This window comes from Salmo trutta, chromosome 13 (assembly GCF_901001165.1).
Source record: "Salmo trutta chromosome 13, fSalTru1.1, whole genome shotgun sequence".
Classification (NCBI taxonomy): Eukaryota; Metazoa; Chordata; class Actinopteri; order Salmoniformes; family Salmonidae; genus Salmo; species Salmo trutta.
Window position 1 is genome coordinate 64870790 of NC_042969.1, and position 19039 is coordinate 64889828.

Genomic DNA, 19039 nt, shown 5'->3' on the forward strand with positions numbered 1-19039 from the left:
AGTTAGTGAATTATTAGCACAGGTATATATCATTTGTAGTCAGCAATAGGGGAGTAATTGCTTCCTACAAGAGCACAAAATGTGTACATTTCTAGACACCTTTGAAAAGCGAGTCAGGTAAAGAGCTTTTCTTTTGTCTTAAAGGGGCAGTGTTGTATTTTGAGACAGGCTTGAATAAGCTAAGTAGCCAATAGGCAGAGGATAGTATAATTTGTCTGATTCTCGGTAATAATGGTATGAGAATAATAATGCATTTTATTTTGTGAAGTGGTTTCTTGCATCAAACAACACAACAACATTTTCAGTCACCTCCTTGTCTGAAGGACAAGTGGATAAACAGTCAAGCCCTGCATGTTTGTTTCAAAAGTCTCATAGAATATAGGCCTACATTGAACACCACACATTGGCTGCTACTGTAGGCTGAATGATAGAACAGCTATTTCCATGTTAAAATGTTATGTATGCATTTTCTCTATAGTTTTTGATGGTAGGCCACTCTGGTAGGCCTACATTATGATCAAATAGCCACAGTAGCCTACATGACCTCTGTTAAAACTGTAACTTAAAGTGGGTAGAGCCTCAGTGTTCACAGTAAACACACACTGGAATTTGCACAGAAGTTTGAGCTTAGCAGACCTGAAATTTGCTCAGTGCCTGAAAAAATTAGAGCGAACATTAATTGGAATGTTGTTATATAAATTCAACAAAAGACAATAATTAGTTGAAATAGCACTGTGGCTGAGGGTGGCAGTCATTAGAATTGCATTGGGGGCATACGTACAGTATATGCACTGTACAGCCTTACTTATGGATCTTGGGTCCGTGAATTGGGGTATCAACATACTCAGTGACACCCACAGATTACAATTCTGAAGAGTTTACACAAATATTAGCCTAGCAGGTCATATTAGGGAGCTTTAGCTGTGGGAAATCACCTCACTAATAAAGCCTATTGTGCGTATTGACATTCATATTGCACATTAAGCTCACCAGTCAACCTATTATACGTATATTGAACAATCATATTGCAATGTACAGCCTTACCTATGGATCTTGGGTCCATGAAATGGGGTATCAGCCTACTCAATATGATATAATATACGAATAGTAGGTTGACTGGTGTGCTTAATGTTGTTAATTTCACACTGGTTTCAAAGTTCCCGCAATAAGTGCTAAGATGCTAATATTTGTGTAAACTCTTCAGAATTGTAATCTGTTGGTATCACTGAGTAGGCTGATACCCCAATTCATGGACCCATGATCGATAGGTAAGGCTGTACAGTGCATATAAGTATGCCCCCAATGCAATTCAAATGTCTAATACGTCCACAGTGCAATTTCTACTGATTTGTACACATTATGGTCTTTTGTGGAATTTATATAACAACATTCAAACCTTGTTTAGCATTATCTAGTCCAAATATGGCATAATACACTAGTTGCATCCGTTTGAATCACTTTCAATGGGGGACATTTATTTTTAAGGAGAACTGCAAATTCCTCTATAGTGGCTAATCCTTATTGTGGCTAGCTTCACACAGGTCATTCTACCTACTGCAGCGAAACTGTACACAGTATTGCCTAAACCAGTTAAGGATGAGATAACCAATAATAATACAAGTAAATAGCTATATCTTAAATCGCTGCAAAATGTGACTGGGCTAGTTGTAAATTAACTTTACATCATGTCTATTCTAGTTTGATATGTTGCTGTCACAACAAGTTATTAAATCTGATTATCGCAAACCTCACCGCTCAGGCAGTATCGATCAGAGAAGAGGTTACAGGAGAATGCATCCACATCAGTCTCTGGATTAATGACGTACTGTACCACTGTGAGACAAATGCAATGGAAGGGTTTTTGCAGCCTGGTCTCAGACTAGACGTAACATAGTAAATACAAATCCAAGACACTCAAAGTAGTATGATATGTTATGTTTGGTATGGTTACATAAGACACGTTACTTAAGGCAATAACGAAAATAGGGTGGTTGGTTGGGGTGGATGGGTATGCGTATAACACGAACGTCTGACAACCCAACAGTTGCGTGTTTGAATCTCATCATGGAGAACTTTAGCATTTGAGCTAATTAGCAATTTTGCAACTACTTACTACTTTTTAGCTACTTTGCAACTATTTAGCATGTTAGCCAACTCATCCCCTAACTCCTAACCGTAACCCTAACCTTAACCCCTAACCTAGCTAACATTAGCCATCTACTGTAGCTAACATTAGCCTTAGCCACCCAGCCACCTAGCTAACATTAGCCACAACAAATTGGAATTCATAACATATCATACATTTAGCAAATTCATAACATATTGTACGGATTGCAATTTATAACGTATTGTACGAACTGCAATTCGTAACGTATCATAACAATTGTAATTCGTACCATATCACAAACATTGGCACAGACACACACACACACATACGATAACATACACACTATACATACACATGGATTTAGTAATGTAGATATGTGGTAGTGGTGGAGTAGGGGCCTGAGGGCACACAGTGTGTTGTGAAATCTGTGAATGTATTGTAATGTTTTAAAATTACCTTAATTTTGCTGGACCCCAGGAAGAGTAGCTGATGCTTTCGCAGCAGCTAATGGGGATCCATAATAAATACAAATACAAAAATACATGAAATGGATGATGAACATCCACAAATTAATACATACCATGTATTTCAAATCGTTTGATACAATTTTATTGTTTTGTATTAGAAGTCATCCAAACAAACACAATCTTCAATCATTTCTGGTTGGTTGATTGGTATTCTCTGTTCAGTGTTGGAAACTTTTCTCCAGGGGTTTTATGTAACACTTGAGCCAATTTGTTCTTCGGTAAACAGCAAGCTTAAGAACTTCCTGGTGCACTCAACTCGGCCAGAAATCACATATAGATTAGAAGGATGTTCCACCATCAATCCTTCCCTTCCAGTGGTTTTCCTAACATCAATCTCCTGTCTCCATTATGGCTGATTTAACTTTTTCCTGGCCATAACTCCCAGTATGTGTCCCAAATGGGACCATATTCCCTATATAGTACACTACTTTTAACCAGAGCCCATAGGTGTTTGGTCAAAAGTAGTGCACTATGTAGGGAATAGTGCCATTTGCACTATGTAGGGAATATTGCCATTTGGGACACATACCTAATGTCCCGATACTTTGGCCCAGGGGTGGAGTTGATCAATGTATACACTGACTGCCACCCTCAGAATAACCTTAACGAGGCTAAATACGGCCAGGGTTTATCGTTAAGGCTGGAGTAATCCTGTAGTCCTTGGCTCAGCAGTGAAAGTCCTGACCTGAGACACAAAGGGGTTTTCCTCACTTAAACATCAGCAGGACAGACCCTGCAGCTTATACACACTGAGAAGCAATGTAGGATCCTCAAGCTGTGTGTAAGTAAAACAGCCATAATATGAATATGCTTCCTTTATGTCATTTGCAGAAAATCCGATTTGTGTGCATGTGAACGTTTTAGTGGTGGATTTGGAAGGGATTTGCAGTTAGTGCTATTTGTGTTGACAGGAATCGGTAGGCAGCAGAGCTCAGGTGGTTGTCATCTATGATGCATTTAGACATTATTTCCATGAAAAGTCATAGTCATTTGGTTTTGTATTGTACATGCAGAAATGTACAAGCCAATTACAGTTAATTCAATTGACATACTGTATTTTTGCTTACTTACCCTGTTAAATAATAAGATATTTCTAGTTAATGTGCATGCCTTAATTCTACAAAATCGCATTTGGAAAATATTTTTAATATTCAAAATTGGAAAGCCAGTTGAGTGTAGTCTCCCATATCGGGGAGATGTTACAGTTGAATCTTGGTTAAGTAAGTAAGCCTTGACTGAGGAATCTCTAGGGCAGAATCTCCTGTTTCTATAGCGAGAAGCAGCTTGATGAACAAGTACAGAACGCTAGTGAATGTCGGTTAAAATGTACGATTTAATGTTAATTATCTAATTAGCTGGCCCCTATGACATCTCTGACCTTTCTCTGTGATTGAACCGGGAAAGGAACAGGGTCAGGGATAACCATGAGTGAAGACACTGATGGACTGGCAGAGCTGGCAGAGCTGGACTCTGAGCACAATGCAGAGCTGGCTGACATGGTGGCCGCCATGAACGTGGCATCCAACCGGATGACCCCTCCCAACGGCCACCGAAGGCCCCTTGCACCAGCGCGCCGGAAGCTTTCATTGTCAGACAGGAAGCTATCATTGCAGGAGCGATCAACCCAGCCGCGAGAGGCTCGACAGCCCACCATCGAGTCCAAGCGGGTGTCCATTTCGGATTCCCAGGTCAGAGGTCAGGCCTGTGTCCCAAATGGAGGTCAGGGTTCTGTCCCGAATGGCACCCTATTCCTTATATAGTGTACTACTTTTGACAAGGGCCCATAGGGGAATAGGGTGCCATTCGGGACGCAGTATATGGGGGATAGGGTGCCATTTAGGACCCATCCATGAAGTCTCAAAAGAAATAGGCATGAGCCTAAATAATGTGTAGTCAATGTGCATTATCCCACCACCAAATACCCTTCACTTTTTCTCTCCCTAGGATTGTATCCAGCTCAACCAATACAAGTTGAAGGATGAGATTGGAAAGGTAAGAAAGGAAAAGTTAGAATAGATGCTGAATTTGTCTGACAAGAGAAAACATTATTTCATAAATAATTATTGTGTAATAAGTCAAAATGATTCTGTCAGACTTTCTTCTTTTTCTATTCTAGGGCTCATATGGTGTGGTGAGATTAGCTTACAATGAAGATGATGAACAATACTATGTAAGAATCTCTGCACATTTCGTTCTCATCTCCTTTGTGGGAGCAGAGAAATGTGCAGTTCCTTAGCCCTCTGTTTTGGCCTTTTTGACTATTATACCATAGGAGCAAACTGATCATGTCTTTCCTTGCGTAGGCAATGAAAGTTTTTTCAAAAAAGAAGCTGATGAAGATGTGTGGATTTCCTCGTAGGTGAAAATGTTCCTTTTAAGTCTTTAGTATGTGATTTAGTACTGGTATGAACATGAACTGGTGATGATCACCACAATATATAATGGTGGTTGGTTATAGGACGCCCCCCTCCTCGAGGAGCCAGCACAGAACAGGGACTGCCACCCAAACCCCTGGGGCCACTGGAGAGAGTCTACCAGGAGATCGCCATCCTGAAGAAACTAGATCACCTTAACATTGTCCATCTGGTGGAGGTGAACATATTGACATACATAAGTGGAAGATTTAAAAGGTTCATTTAGTTCATTTACATTTAGTTTTATTAATTTCAGAGATTTACACTTTCCAATTGTAGGTTCTTGATGATCCTGCTGAAGACAATCTCCACATGGGTAAGTATGCATTCATCATGTCAGTGCATTGAATGGTGATACAAGGTGTTACATGGTAAACTATGTTTTCTGTTGTATCTCCTTGTACTAGGTCCATAGTTTGTATATTATAATACTCTATCCAGTTTGATTATTACATAGAAACTAATATGACTAGTCATTTCATTCTCTGTTTGTTTATTTTCTAGCCTTTGAGTTAATGCCAAAAGGGTACGTTTTACTCCTTTCTGAAATATACTGTATTACATTACATTATAACACTGGTCCTTTGTAGCTCAGTTGGTAGAGCATGGCGCTTGAAATGCCAGGGTAGTGGGTTTGATTCTTGGGACCACCCATATGTAAAACGTAACTACGCATGACTGTAAGTCACTTTGGATAAAAGCATCTGCTAAATGGTTTATATTCGTATTATTATATTATTACACTGTGCATAACACTTAAATTATGAATTTTGTTATTTATATATAACTCCTCCAGTTACGGAATTTGGTCAATATAAGGTGTCCATTTTTAAGGGATATAAGATACCAATGACAAGGTTCAGGCATTGTTAGTGGTAGGAAAACCACTGTTTGGAAGATTATGGTGGTGATGCTTACTTACCTTTCTCTGTTGCTTTTCCTGGGCCCTAGCCCAGTGATGGAGGTGCCCTCAGACACCCCCTTCACAGAGGAACAAGCCCGCTTTTACTTCAGAGACATCATCCTGGGGATTGAATACTGTAAGTCCTCCACCTGGATTTCGTCGCAAATGGCACCGTATTCCCTATATACAGTAGTGCACTACTTTTGACCTGAACCCTAAGGGCCATGGTCAAAAATAGTGCACTAAATAGGGAAATGAGTGCCATTTGGGACGTATGGCCTAATAGCATTCTGCTCAGAGACCTGCAGCATACTGCTAACCCTGCTGATGTTTTAGCAAGACATTGGTTTGAAAGTCACTAGTCAGATACGTTCTGAAAAGACAGGATCAGTTGGTGCTTTGACAGCTGAATGTCAAGACCTAAATCAAATGGGCAATGCTGTTTGTATACTTATAAAAGTTTATCTAAAAAGATAACAAAATCAGTGTTTCCTGTCCTTTTTCCCTGGTCCTATTCTCACTTCCTCCTTCTCAGTGCACTACCAGAAGATCATCCACAGAGACATCAAGCCTTCCAACCTGTTACTGGGAGACAATGGGCATGTGAAGATTGCAGACTTTGGTGTCAGTAACCAGTTTGAGGGGAGTGATGCTCTCCTGTCCAGCTCAGCAGGGACTCCAGCCTTCATGGCCCCAGAGATGATGACTGATCATGAACAGAGCTTTACTGGCAAGGTTAGACACTAATTGCTAATTTATCTAATCAGGTCACTCATCTTTCATTGTATCCTAGAAATAATATTTACCCCATGAAAATGTATTGCATTGACTTGGTATCAAACGTCAACATTTTACTGTACTGTAAAATATACAGCAAGCTCTCTTTGTAAAGTAATGGTCAATGTTCATGTTTGTTAGGCCTTGGATGTGTGGGCCATGGGAGTCACCCTGTACTGCTTTGTCTATGGGAAGGTAGGTTCTGTTATTATCATAATGTACAGTATTCTGCCATGGATTATTTTGGCCCACTAGTTTCTGATTTGCTGTGTCCATTATGCTGAGGACTACAACTATTGTTTGATCAACAGTTGCATCTCACATAATAATGCTTTTAAAATAAATACATTTAATGGTTTATTTGGAAAACAGACAGCATGTGTATGCATGTAGCCTATCCTTTTATAGCAGCATTTTAATGCCTTTTCTTCTTCACTATCTTCCTATATCAGTGCCCTTTCATCGATGAATACATGATCGGCCTGCACAATAAGATCAGGAATAGGCCTGTGGAGTTCCCAGACACGTGAGTTCCACTAAGGGACACTATTTACCATGCAAAAGCTATTTAGTCTGCTCTCTATGCACCACTCTAAAATATGGGTAGAACTTCACATTATAGCATGTAATAACTTGATAATAATATAGTAATAGTATTGTTTTAACATTCCTAGCCATTCACTGCTACTGTAGTTACTGTACTGTAGATGGGTCTATTGTATTTGGTAGGTGGTCATCTCAGTCACTCTTTGGTACCACAGGCCTGAAGTATGCAAGGAGTTGAAGGAGCTTATTATAAGGATGCTGGATAAAAATCCTGATACAAGGGTCACCATTCCTGAAATCAAGGTAAAAGGGGGCAGATCTAGACCTTCAATAGTGCCTATAAAAAAACAAATCCTTCATGAAACCATCTATGACACTTTAAATGAATGTTTTACTGTCCTGGTAGAGCTGTCTCATATGTGTTGTGGGACGATTGTGTTCCCCCTCCTGTGTGTTGCCAGGAGCACCCGTGGGTGACAGAGGATGGCACTGACCTTCTACCCCTGGAGGAAGAACACTGCACTGTGGTGGAGGTGACTGAGGAGGAGGTCCAGAACTCCATCAAACTCATCCCCAGTCTGTCTGCTGTGGTGAGTCAGTTCACTAGTGTCCTGTCCAGGGGATATACAGCTCTTGTTCTGGCTCGGACAAGGCTTACTTACTAACTTACTCATCTATCACAAATAGGGCCAGGAGTTTTTGTGTCTTAACAAGGGAAGAAGTCTGGGACCTACACCAGGGCCCAGAGTTTTTCCAGGTCAATACACATGGTCAGGGAACATTTTTGTCATATGGCAGATTGCTACAGTGAATATGTGTCCCAAACGGCACGCTTTTCACAATATAGTGCACTACTTTTGACGAGGGTCTATAGGGCTCTGGTCAAAAGTAGTCCACTATAGAGAATAGGTTGCCATTTGGGACGCACGGCTGACACTCACTCTCCCCACGTTAGATCCTGGTGAAGTCCATGCTGAGGAAGAGGTCCTTTAGTAACCCCTTTGAGTGTCACAACAGGAGGGCAGAGAGGTCTATGTCTGCTCCAGGAGGTCTCCTTGCGTAAGTCCCCTATAAATCCTCCTTATCTGCTTTCTTTATCTGCCGATTTTGGGATTAGGAAACAAACAAAACAAAACAAAGTGACAGAAATACACAGAGTCGGTTAGATATATAGGCTACTGTAAATGGGATTAACATAAAAGAAGCGTACATATACAGAATACTGTAAGGACAGGTGTATGGCAGAAGACTGAAGCTACAATGAGAAACATGACATACAGTGAGCTCCAAAAGTATTGGGACAGTGACACATTTTCTGTTGTTTTGACTCTATACTCCAGCCCTTTGGATTTGAAATGATACAATGACTAGGAGGTTAAAGTGCAGACTGTCAGCTTTAATTAGAGGGTATTTTGTTAGATGTTTTGCATTTTGTGTAACTTATTTTTGAACTTATTGTGTACATAATGTTGCTGCTACTGTCTCTTATGACTGAAAATAACTTTACCGCGGACTAGAAGAAACTTTTTCCTTTAACGAGTCCGACGAGAAGGATATCCTGCTTTCACTGGAACAGGCCCAGACCCATGCCTTCTGCGTGAAGAAAAGACGCGGGAAAAGGGGCCGCAGATCGGGAAGCCTTCTGAGAATCCGTAGGCGAGCGAGTAAACTCCCACTGCCATCCGTTCTTCTTGCCAACGTGCAATCATTGGATAATAAAATATATGACCTACGATTAAGATGAACCTACCAACGGGACATCAAAAACTGTAACATCTTATGTTTCACCGAGACGTGGCTGAACGACTATATGGACAATATTGAGCTAGTGGGATTTTCCATGCACCGGCGGAACAGAGACGTTACCTCTGGTAAGACGACAGGTGGGAGTGTGTGTCTATTTGTCAATAACAGCTGGTGTGTGATGTCTAATATTATAGAAGTCTCGAGGTATTGCTTGCCTAAGGTAGAGTACCTTATGATAAACTGCAGACCACACTATCTACCAAGAGAGTTCTCATATATATTATTCGTAGCCGTCCATTTACCGCCACAGAATGAAGCTGGCACTAAGACCGCTCTCAACCAACTCTATAAGACCATAAGCAAAGAATAAAATGCTCACCCAGAAGTGGAGCTCCTAATGGCCGGGGACTTTAATGCAGGCAAACTTAAATCAGTTTTACCAAATTTTTACCAGCGTGTCATATCTGCAACCAGAGAAAAAAAAATCCTAGACCACCTTTACTCCACACACAGAGATGCATGCAAAGCTCTCCCCCACCTTCCATTTGGCAAATCTGACTATAATTCTATCTTCCTGATTCCTGCTTAAAGCAAAAACAAAAGCATAATAATAATAAAGGTATATTCTTTAAAAAAGTATGTATGTCTGTATATATGTGTATATGTACGCATGCATGTATGGATATATATATTTACCAAAAAAATATAAGGGGGATTGGAAATGATGCAGATAATTACATTGATGGAAGCAATATTCTTTCCGCAATATTAAGCTGATCCACCCCTAAAAAAAATAATATTTTATTTTAAATAATTTAAAAATAAAAATAAAATAAAAAAAGCAGGAAGTACCAGTGACTCGCTCAATACGGAAGTGGTCAGATTGTCACGGTTGTCGTAGGGTAGAGACCAAGACGCAGCGGGAAAATGTACACTCATCTTCTTTTTTATTTGGTGAAGAAGGAAAACACATAAACGTATACAAAACAAAACAAACTTGACAGTCTCGTCAGGCACACAGCTAAACAAGAAACAATCTCCCACAAACTAACAGGTGAAAACAGGCGACCTAAGTATGACTCTCAATCAGCAACAACGATGTACAGCTCTTCCTGATTGAGAGCCACACCAGGCCAACACAGAAATACAACACTAGACCAGCCCCCTAGAAATACAATACAAGAACATACCCAACAACCCAGAACACCTAAATCAAACACCCCATCTTACATAAATACGTATCTAATAAACCCCGAACCACATAAATCAAATACCCTTTCTACATAGATACACCACTAAACCCAGAAACACTCTACACAAAATAACCCTCTATATAAACACATAACCAAAAACATGTACAACAAATACCCTCTGCCACGTCCTGACCAAACTACAATAACAAATAGGCCCTTTACTGGTCAGGACGTGAGACAGATGACTCGGATGCTACACTACAGGACTGTTTTGCTAGCACAGACTGGAATATGTTCGGGGATTCATCCAATGGCATTGATGAGTACACCACCTCAGTCATCAACTTCATTTACATTTACATAAGTATTCAGACCCTTTACTCAGTACTTTATTGAAGCACCTTTGGCAGCGATTACAGCCTCAAGTCTTCTTGGGTATGGCGCTACAAAGCTTGGCACACCTGTATTTGGGGAGTTTCTCCCATTCGTCTCTGCAGATCCTCTCAAGCTCTGTCAGCTTGGGTGGGGAGTGTCGCTGCACAGCTATTTTCAGGTCTCTCCAGAGACGTTCGATGGGGTTCAAGTCCGGGCTCTGGCTGGGCCCCTCAAGGACATTCAGAGACTTATCCTGAAGCCACTCCTGCGTTGTCTTGGCTGTGTGCTTAGGGTCATTGTTTGAGTTTGAGTTTATTTTATTTTTACAGGGACAGTGCACATTAATCAACGTTTCAGTAAAAGTGCCGGTTTTAGCCAGCCGTCTAATTTTCAACCGCAGTCCCTGGGCAGGTTATTAAAAACAATTACAATATAGACAATCATAGAACAGTGAGCACACACAGAGTAACATAGGACAAGCAAGACATAGCATACAGACAGAGCAACATAGGACAAGCAAGATGTAGCATACAGACAGAGCAACATAGAACAAAAAGCAACAAGACAAAATCCATAAAAACAAAGTGTTTCCACACCTCACAAGCTACAGACAACAGACAACATGGAAGGTGAACCTTCACCCCAGTCTGAGGTCCTGAGCACTCTGGAGCAGGTTTTCATCAAGGATTTCTCTATACTTTGCTCCATTCATCTTTCCCTTGATCTTGACTAGTCTCCCAGCCCCTGAACATAATCCCCACAGCATGATGCTGCCACCACCATACTTCACTGTAGGGAAGGTGCCAGGTTTCCTCTATTTACATTTTAGTCATTTAGCAGATGCTCTTACCCAGAGCAACTTACAGTAGTGAATGCATACATTTCATACATTTTTTTCCATTCTGGTCCCCCGTGGGAATCAATCCCACAACCCTGGCGTTGCAAACACCATGCTCTACCAACTGAGCCACACGGGACCATCCTCCAGATGTGCCGCTTGGCAGTCAGACCAAAGAGTTCAATCTTGGTTTCATCAGACCAGAGAATCTTGTTTCTCATGGTCTGAGAGTCTTTAGGTGTCTTTTCGCAAACTCCAAGCAGGCTGTCATGTGCCTTTTACTGAGGAGTGGCTTCCGTCTGGCCACTCTACCATAAAGGCCTGATCGGTGGAGTGCTGCAGAGATGGTTGTCCTTCTGGAAGGTTCTCCCATGTCAACAGAGGAACTCTGGAGCTCTGTCAGAGTGGCCATCACGTTCTTGGTTACCTCCCTGACCAAGGCCGTTCTCCCCCGATTGCTCAATTTGGCTGGGCGGCCAGCTATAGGAAGTGTCTTGGTGGTTCCAAACATCTTCCTTGTAAGACTTATGGAGGCCAATGTGTTCTTGGGGACTTTCAATGCTGCAGACATTTTTTGGTACCCTTCCCCAGATCTGTGCCTCAACATGATCCTGTCTTGGAGCTCTACGGACAATTCCCTCGACCTCATGGCTTGGTTTTTGCTCTGACATGCACTGTCAACTCTGGGACCTTATATAGACAGGTGTGTGCCTATCCAAATCTTGTCCAATCAATTGAATTTACCAAAGGTGGACTCCAATCAAGTTGTAGAAACGTCTCAAGGATGATCAAGAGAAACAGGATGCACCTGAGCACAATTTCGAGTCTCATAGAAAAGGGGCTGAAGACTTCTGTAAATACGTTTTTTTGTTTTATTTTTAATAAATGTTCAAAAAAATTGAAAAATCTGTTTTTGCTTTGTTGTTATGGAGCATTGTGTGTAGATTGCAGAGGATACATATTTTTTCATCCATTTTAAAATAAGGCTGCAACGTAACAAAATGTGGAAAAAGTCAAGGGGTCGGAATACTTCCCGAAGGCACTGTACCTGGCTGGGCCCTACTTATCATTGACAGTTGCAACTCAACACTCATATATTTGGCATTTGCCACGTGCGCTGCCCAAACTCCGACTGTAGGCAATGTGATTTAAAGCAATCCACAGCTTAGTTTTCTTTTTTAAGAAGCTAATGATCCTATGTGGCCAAATCATGCTTTCTGGTGTAGTAGCCTCTTTTGAATGACTTCATGTATTTCTGTCTCGACAGGAATAGGCAAATTAGGCTATATAATTTTGGCAATTCAATTTACTTTAGTGGAAGCTGGACGCACCGTCTATGGTTATACAACTAACTTGATTGATAGCCTGAAATGGCTTCCTGATAGCAAGTTATGAGGTTGGGAGACTAGGAACCTATCTGGGTTAGCTAATGCCAACTTCATAAAATTTCAAAGTGGCTAGTAGTATTACAGAGAAACAAGAAAACATAAAGCAAAACATTTAAATGATGATTATTATTATTGAAAAAAATGACAAATCTGAGGGGGCACATGCCCCTGTGCCCTCTATGAGCATGACGACTCTGATGCCACACACAGCTGTCTTCTTCTCACACACTTACAGTTCAGCTCAGTCAACTACATCAGGGCACACAACAGCTTTGATGACATTGCTAAGTGGTTTATTAGATTGTGCCTTAACGAAATATGCTAATATTAATTAGTCCATCATAGATGTTCAGATTTTTTTTCTACAGTATCTATCTCCATCATGTAATGTAACTTTATGATTACATTGCTTATTTACCATTGACGTGCAGTCTTTAACAAGCACATATTTGATGATATTGTCCTTTTCTTGTCAATCTCTTACCCATTGCAGGGACTCTTGGGGGCGACTGGAAACCGAGGTTCATCCTTCATTGAGGTAAGAGCCCTGGTTAAAAGTAGTGCATACTCTATAGGGAATATTTTGCAATTTGGAATTGGGATGCAACGCCAGTCTTGTGCTAACAGGTTTTCTTCTGGGGTTTGATCACTATCATTCTACTCTATGTGATTCTATTTCTATGGTCTCAGTACTGTCTATTTATGCGCTGCGTATTGGACCTGATTGGTAATGCTGTTCCTGACATGCATGGCATTTAATGCAGTGTTCTTCTTGTCATGACCCTTCCCCCTTCTAGTTGCCTTTAACAACACACAGTAGCAAGGCAACAGTAAACATGTTGTCCCCCACAAATGATGCAGAGCCACCCTCGGGGGCCAATTAGTGACAAATATTGGCAATTATACAAATGTATGTCGCGTGGATTAATGAGAAAGATAAAAATAAACATATTTTTTCCCTTGCTGGAAATCAAAACTTGATAGCCGACAATGGACGGGATGTTAGAGACCGGACTCCACTGTCTGATAGGGAGATGCATTGATATAAAACAGGACTTATCATGAGGAGATGCATACATTTTTTTCTCTCGCTTTGTCATTATGGGGTATTGTGTGTAGATTGATGAAAATTATTTTTTTTATTAATCCTTTTTAAAATCAGGCTGTAATGTAAAAAAATGTGGAAAAAGTCAAGGGGTCTGAATACTTTCTGAATGCACTGTCTGTACAAAATGTCATGACTGTAGCTCAAAGGGGACTGGAGATATGCTTGTAAAACATTTGCTGGGGGACAAAATGTATAGTTTCTGGAAATTGTAATAGGCCGAGATAATAGGTCCTTATGGGACACGTGTTGCTCATGAGGAGATGCTTTGCAAGTTGCAAAACTATTCAGACCCGTTTGAGTTCTTCACATGTTGTGTTACAAAGTGGGATTCAAATGCATTTAATAGTAATTTTTGGTCAACAATCTACACAAACTACTCTGTAATGTCAGAGTGGGCAAATAATTATATATTCTCTATACATTACATAACTAAAATATAGTCGTTGCATAAGTATTCAGACCCTTTTTTAGGCAAGCCTAAATTAGTTCAGGAGTAAAATATTGCTTAACAAATCACATAATAAGTTACATGGACTCACTCTGTGTGAAATAATAGGGGTTGACATGATTTTTGAATGACCACCCCTTCCTCTGTCCGCCATACATACAGTGGGGGGAAAAAGTATTTGATCCCCTGCTGATTTTGTACGTTTGCCCACTTACAAAGAAATGATCAGTCTATAATTTTAATGGTAGGTTTATTTGAACGGTGAGAGACAGAATAACAACAAAAAAATCCAGAAAAACGCATGTCAAAAATGTTATAAAATGATTTGCATTTTAATGAGGGAAATAAGTATTTGACCCCCTCTCAATCAGAAAGATTTTTGGCTGTAACTGTAATAATACTTTTTGCAAACATTTTTATATTTAATTTACATTCTGTAGAAACTAGGAGAATAGAAAGGTTCAGAACGTTTGTGAAACATCACAGCACAGTTGAAAAATATACGGCAAATAGAAATAGAAAATTAGATAGATGGGAGGGGTTGAGTTGAGGTGAAGGGTGGGACTGAAAACAACAAGATAACTAATGTAAAATATACTGTATCCATAAAATGTATATAGGTGCAGACTTTTGTGAAGCAGCACAGTTAAAAATATATGGCTAATAGAACTGGATGGTCTTCAGAGATAGATGGGAGGGGTTGAGGGTAACTGAAGGATGGGATTAAAAACAAACACAACGTAACTATTGTAAAATACATTGTGTCTGTTAAATGTATGTAGTATGTTTAAGCTGGAAGTAGAAGCCTAAGTGTTGTTGTCCATTAGTTTACTCCAATTTGGGGAGGGGTGGTAGGGTTAGGTGAAAATAACAATGGAAAATATATTGAAAGTAAAAATATATATACTGTATATATATTTACAACACAATATATGGGGGATTGAAAAGGATGCAGACATTTACATTGATGGAAGCTGAAATCTATCTGCAACATAAAATTTTTCTAAAAAAAAAGAATAATGGGCAAATATTGCACAAGTCAGCTGTGCCAAGCTCTTATACACTTACCGAAGAAGACTCATAGCTGTAATCGATACCAAAGGTGTTTGTAACATGTATTGCCTCAGCAAGCTTAGTAGTTATGCAACAACTATATTTTAGTTATTTAATTTCTATTCATCTTTAAAAAATACTTTTTTTATCCCATTTTGTAACATCATAAAATGTGACGAAATCCAAAGGGGTCTGAATACTTTTGCAAGGCGTTGTATGTACAAAATGTCATGACTGGAGCTCAAACGGTACAGGAGATATGCTTGTTCGAATTTTGGAATTTGAGTTGATTACAATAGCGCCTCCCTTGGGCCAATCTGTGTAATTTTGTAAATGCGAATCTTTATGGCAAGACACATCATTCACTCAAGTTTCGCCAAAAGATGTTGTGTGTGACTAACGTATGTACAAACGTACTGAGACCGATCCATAGTCGTCCCCCTTGCCCCGATTTCATCATGGGGGACAATAAAACATGTGTTGCCCGCAGGAAATCAAGCAGAGAAGGAGAGTTGGATGGAAACGGAGAAGGAGAGTTGGAGGACCTTACTGAAGATGATGGTGCAGTTGCAGAGGGCTGCTGGTAAACCTTTTTTTTCTGATAGACCTGTTTAAATTAGGGGACAGACCTGTTCAAAGCAAACTCTTTGCTGTATCTTCATATAATATGTAATATTAATGTAATATATTTGAAGAGAGAGCCAAATGAAAGAGCTCACCCTTACAGTCTTTTAGAAAGATTTGTGATAACTACAGTACAAACCATGTATTAGGTTTTTAACCTTTGTCTTATTCCATCTGCGTGATGTTTGTGTCTGCTGTTAACATAGGGTTTCATTGTCTGTTCATGATGCACTGTACTATATTACTCATAATAGTCAATGCCTTTTGTACTATTAGCTCTGTGTTTTCCAAATATTACACCTATGTATTGAACTGAAATGTGGTTGTTACAATGTAAATGTGTACCATTCTAAAGAAGTCATTTTTGCATGCTTTCATACAGTTGATGTTGAAGATAATTAAAGGTAGCAAATTAACATTCTTGTTTGTTCTCTGTATGGCTCTCTCTCTAACATGATGTGCTGGCTCTTGTACGCAGGTGTTATAGCAAGCAATCTTTCATCTGGGGCCGTTTCAAAAGAAAGAGTAGGAGTAAAGGCTTTATTTTGAATATATATATTTTTTACTGTTTTACAAATTGAAGTGAGTGATATCACATCTAGATGTCAAATGGACTTCTGGAACATGTGTCAGAATAGCCTGACCCAGCTTTTAGGATTTAAGAGGGGAAAGCAAGTTAGGTCAACACAAAGTCTGCATTGCGAGGAGCTAAAATGTGCAGCTTATTCTGAATCATCTCAGCTGACATGAAAGTCATATAATATCACAATGTAAAACACTTGAATAAAAAAAATCCACCTGTTTTTGTTTTCGGTCAGATTTTTTAAATTGGTATTTCTGAAATGCTGAAGTATACCACATCATTTTCCAAAATATGACCACCTATTTGCTCAATAGTTGATATTGATATTCCCTTATGTCACAGCCCAGTGGGCTAGTCAAGTATGGCTCTCTGACACCATCCACATGTTTTTGTAAAAAACTAACTGGAATAACACTTGTATTATTGTGACAGGGTAGGAACCTTAGTTTTGGTCAGTGTTTCCCCTGTGACCTTAATTAGGATGGGACAGGTCAAACGTATCAAAGCGCCCCTGTGACTTGTTTAGGTAAGAGATTTTGTACCTGAAGTTGGTGGAAACTGTGTCTGAGAACAATTTTGAGAACAATGCTGTTTTTAATAAATATTTGTGGTGTGTAAAGTTAGTGTTTACTTTGGTTATCAGTGTTTGTTTATTCAAAATTGACAGACAAATAGTCATAGGCCTTATGTTAATGTCCCTGTTTCTTTGTAAATATACCACTAGATGGCATCCTTGTGTCTGACTGTATTATCTATTGTGCCTCAGGTCAGTTTTTTCTTCTTCATTGTGCTTCATACAGAGGCTACATTAGGCTTGGTTCAGACAGACATGTCACAATGTATTTGACACCAACTTCCTTCTGTAGAATGATCTAATACCACTTGCCAACGACCACAATAAAACATCATGCCATTTGTCCCATGCTTTTTTTCTTTCAACAGTCAGGGAACACAATGCATGTAAAGGTGTGCCCACTCTTGATAAGAGGTGTACATATGAAGTCCTTATGTCTCTGTCATGCACTCCTCAGCAAGAAGAGGTAAAAATAGGTATGTTTATCCTGTGATTGAGTACTATAGAGCCATGTATCTCAAGGGGCTGTCATCCTAGTCATATGTGTTATGACAGGGGATTTGGCATGACACACAGTCCCTTTATCTAAAAGAAACACTCCAGGGGTTAAGTTTCCCTATACTGAAGTGTCTGACTTCCTGCACAGGTGTCAGGGGTACATGCTGCACGCACAGCCTCCATGTGAGCTGTAACAAAATAAAAAAGGCATGTTCATTATATGTCCATTCATGTATTGTATTGAAGCATGCCCATCACTTTGGACCATATTTAATCATTCTTTACATTAGTTTGCATTTTTGTGATCAGTTTATTTCCCCATTGCTATACATGGCACTCCTCGAAAACCACAGTGGAATGTTTCTGAGCAAGGGTTACTGTGGAAACAGTTGCCAGGCAACAGCACAATAGTGCTCTGTTTTTGATCGGACCACACCTTAGAAATAGAATGCATAAAACTGACTTGTTTCTCCACATTATACATCAAAATCCATTGGTCTACTGATAGAGGTATTCAGTTGGTAATTGATTGTTATGATTCCTTACATAAAATAGACTACACAGGAAACAGAAAATGTGTTGTATTGTAACTGATAAAAAAAAACATCTCCCTAAGCCTGTGTGAAGTACATACCTGTGTATGGTAGAGCACACCTCCCCTGTGTGCTCGGGAGACCACCAACCCTCCAGCACAGCCTGTCTTCTTTGGGAGAACTGTATGGTGCATAGCTGATCATTCTCTGCTCCCTTGCCAGTGACATCTGCCATGACAGCCTCAGCAACAGGCTGAGCCAGCCAGGCCAATGCAGAGGCCAAGTGGGACTCCCCCGGCCCAGCTAAACCCATTACAGCTGTTACAACCCAGTCAGCTCCATCATGGGCTTGGGTTTCTCAGAGTCCATTTCCCATCCCCAACTCTGTCAGTCTGTTCCAAGTCACTCACGACTCCATCATGCTAGCAGTCATGTTGCCCATGTCTCTTTCTCTCTGAGCTTCATATAACTGACTGGTTTGCAAAACCCAGCCAAAACACACTAAGGTCCCAGTTGATTTTCACACAAAGACAATGCTGGTGTCACTGACATGCTATCAAGTCCTAAACACACAAATTAAACAATCACTTTCAGACCTGCCAATGCGCCAGAGAGCTCATCTCTCGGCTATACTCCTTGGTAGACTGTTTTCACAGTTCTTCTGTTCATGATTCTTAATAACAAAACGTTTCATGGAATTGTTTTTTAAACTCAATGCAAATAACTGCAGATTACAAATTATTTGTTTTCATTTGCAAGGTCTTCACAAATCTCCACTGCTGTATACTGTCTCTGTTGGGTCT

General features: G+C 40.0%; 1 protein-coding gene across 1 annotated transcript; it reads left to right on the top strand.

Annotated features, from left to right (window-relative positions):
* The first annotated feature begins 3116 nt into the window (after positions 1–3116).
* On the top strand, positions 3117–17548 carry LOC115206322 (calcium/calmodulin-dependent protein kinase kinase 1). The gene is made up of 17 exons (XM_029773123.1): positions 3117–3415; positions 4039–4322; positions 4579–4626; positions 4751–4804; positions 4938–4989; positions 5093–5226; positions 5328–5364; positions 5553–5574; positions 6000–6088; positions 6488–6687; positions 6871–6924; positions 7182–7255; positions 7491–7578; positions 7737–7865; positions 8231–8334; positions 13309–13353; positions 15915–17548. Exons 2-17 carry the CDS (start codon positions 4059–4061, stop codon positions 16009–16011), a joined length of 1491 nt encoding a protein of 496 aa, XP_029628983.1. The 5' UTR covers positions 3117–3415; positions 4039–4058; the 3' UTR covers positions 16012–17548.
* The last annotated feature ends 1491 nt before the right edge of the window (positions 17549–19039 follow it).

Bases quoted from the DNA above. Each gene is read 5' to 3' on its own strand.
- LOC115206322 (XM_029773123.1), top strand. From the start codon at position 4,059: ATGAGTGAAGACACTGATGGACTGGCAGAGCTGGCAGAGCTGGACTCT. The intron at 4,323-4,578 runs GTCAGAGGTCAG...TTCTCTCCCTAG, and splicing joins TGTCCATTTCGGATTCCCAG to GATTGTATCCAGCTCAACCA. The intron at 4,805-4,937 runs GTAAGAATCTCT...TTCCTTGCGTAG, and splicing joins AAGATGATGAACAATACTAT to GCAATGAAAGTTTTTTCAAA.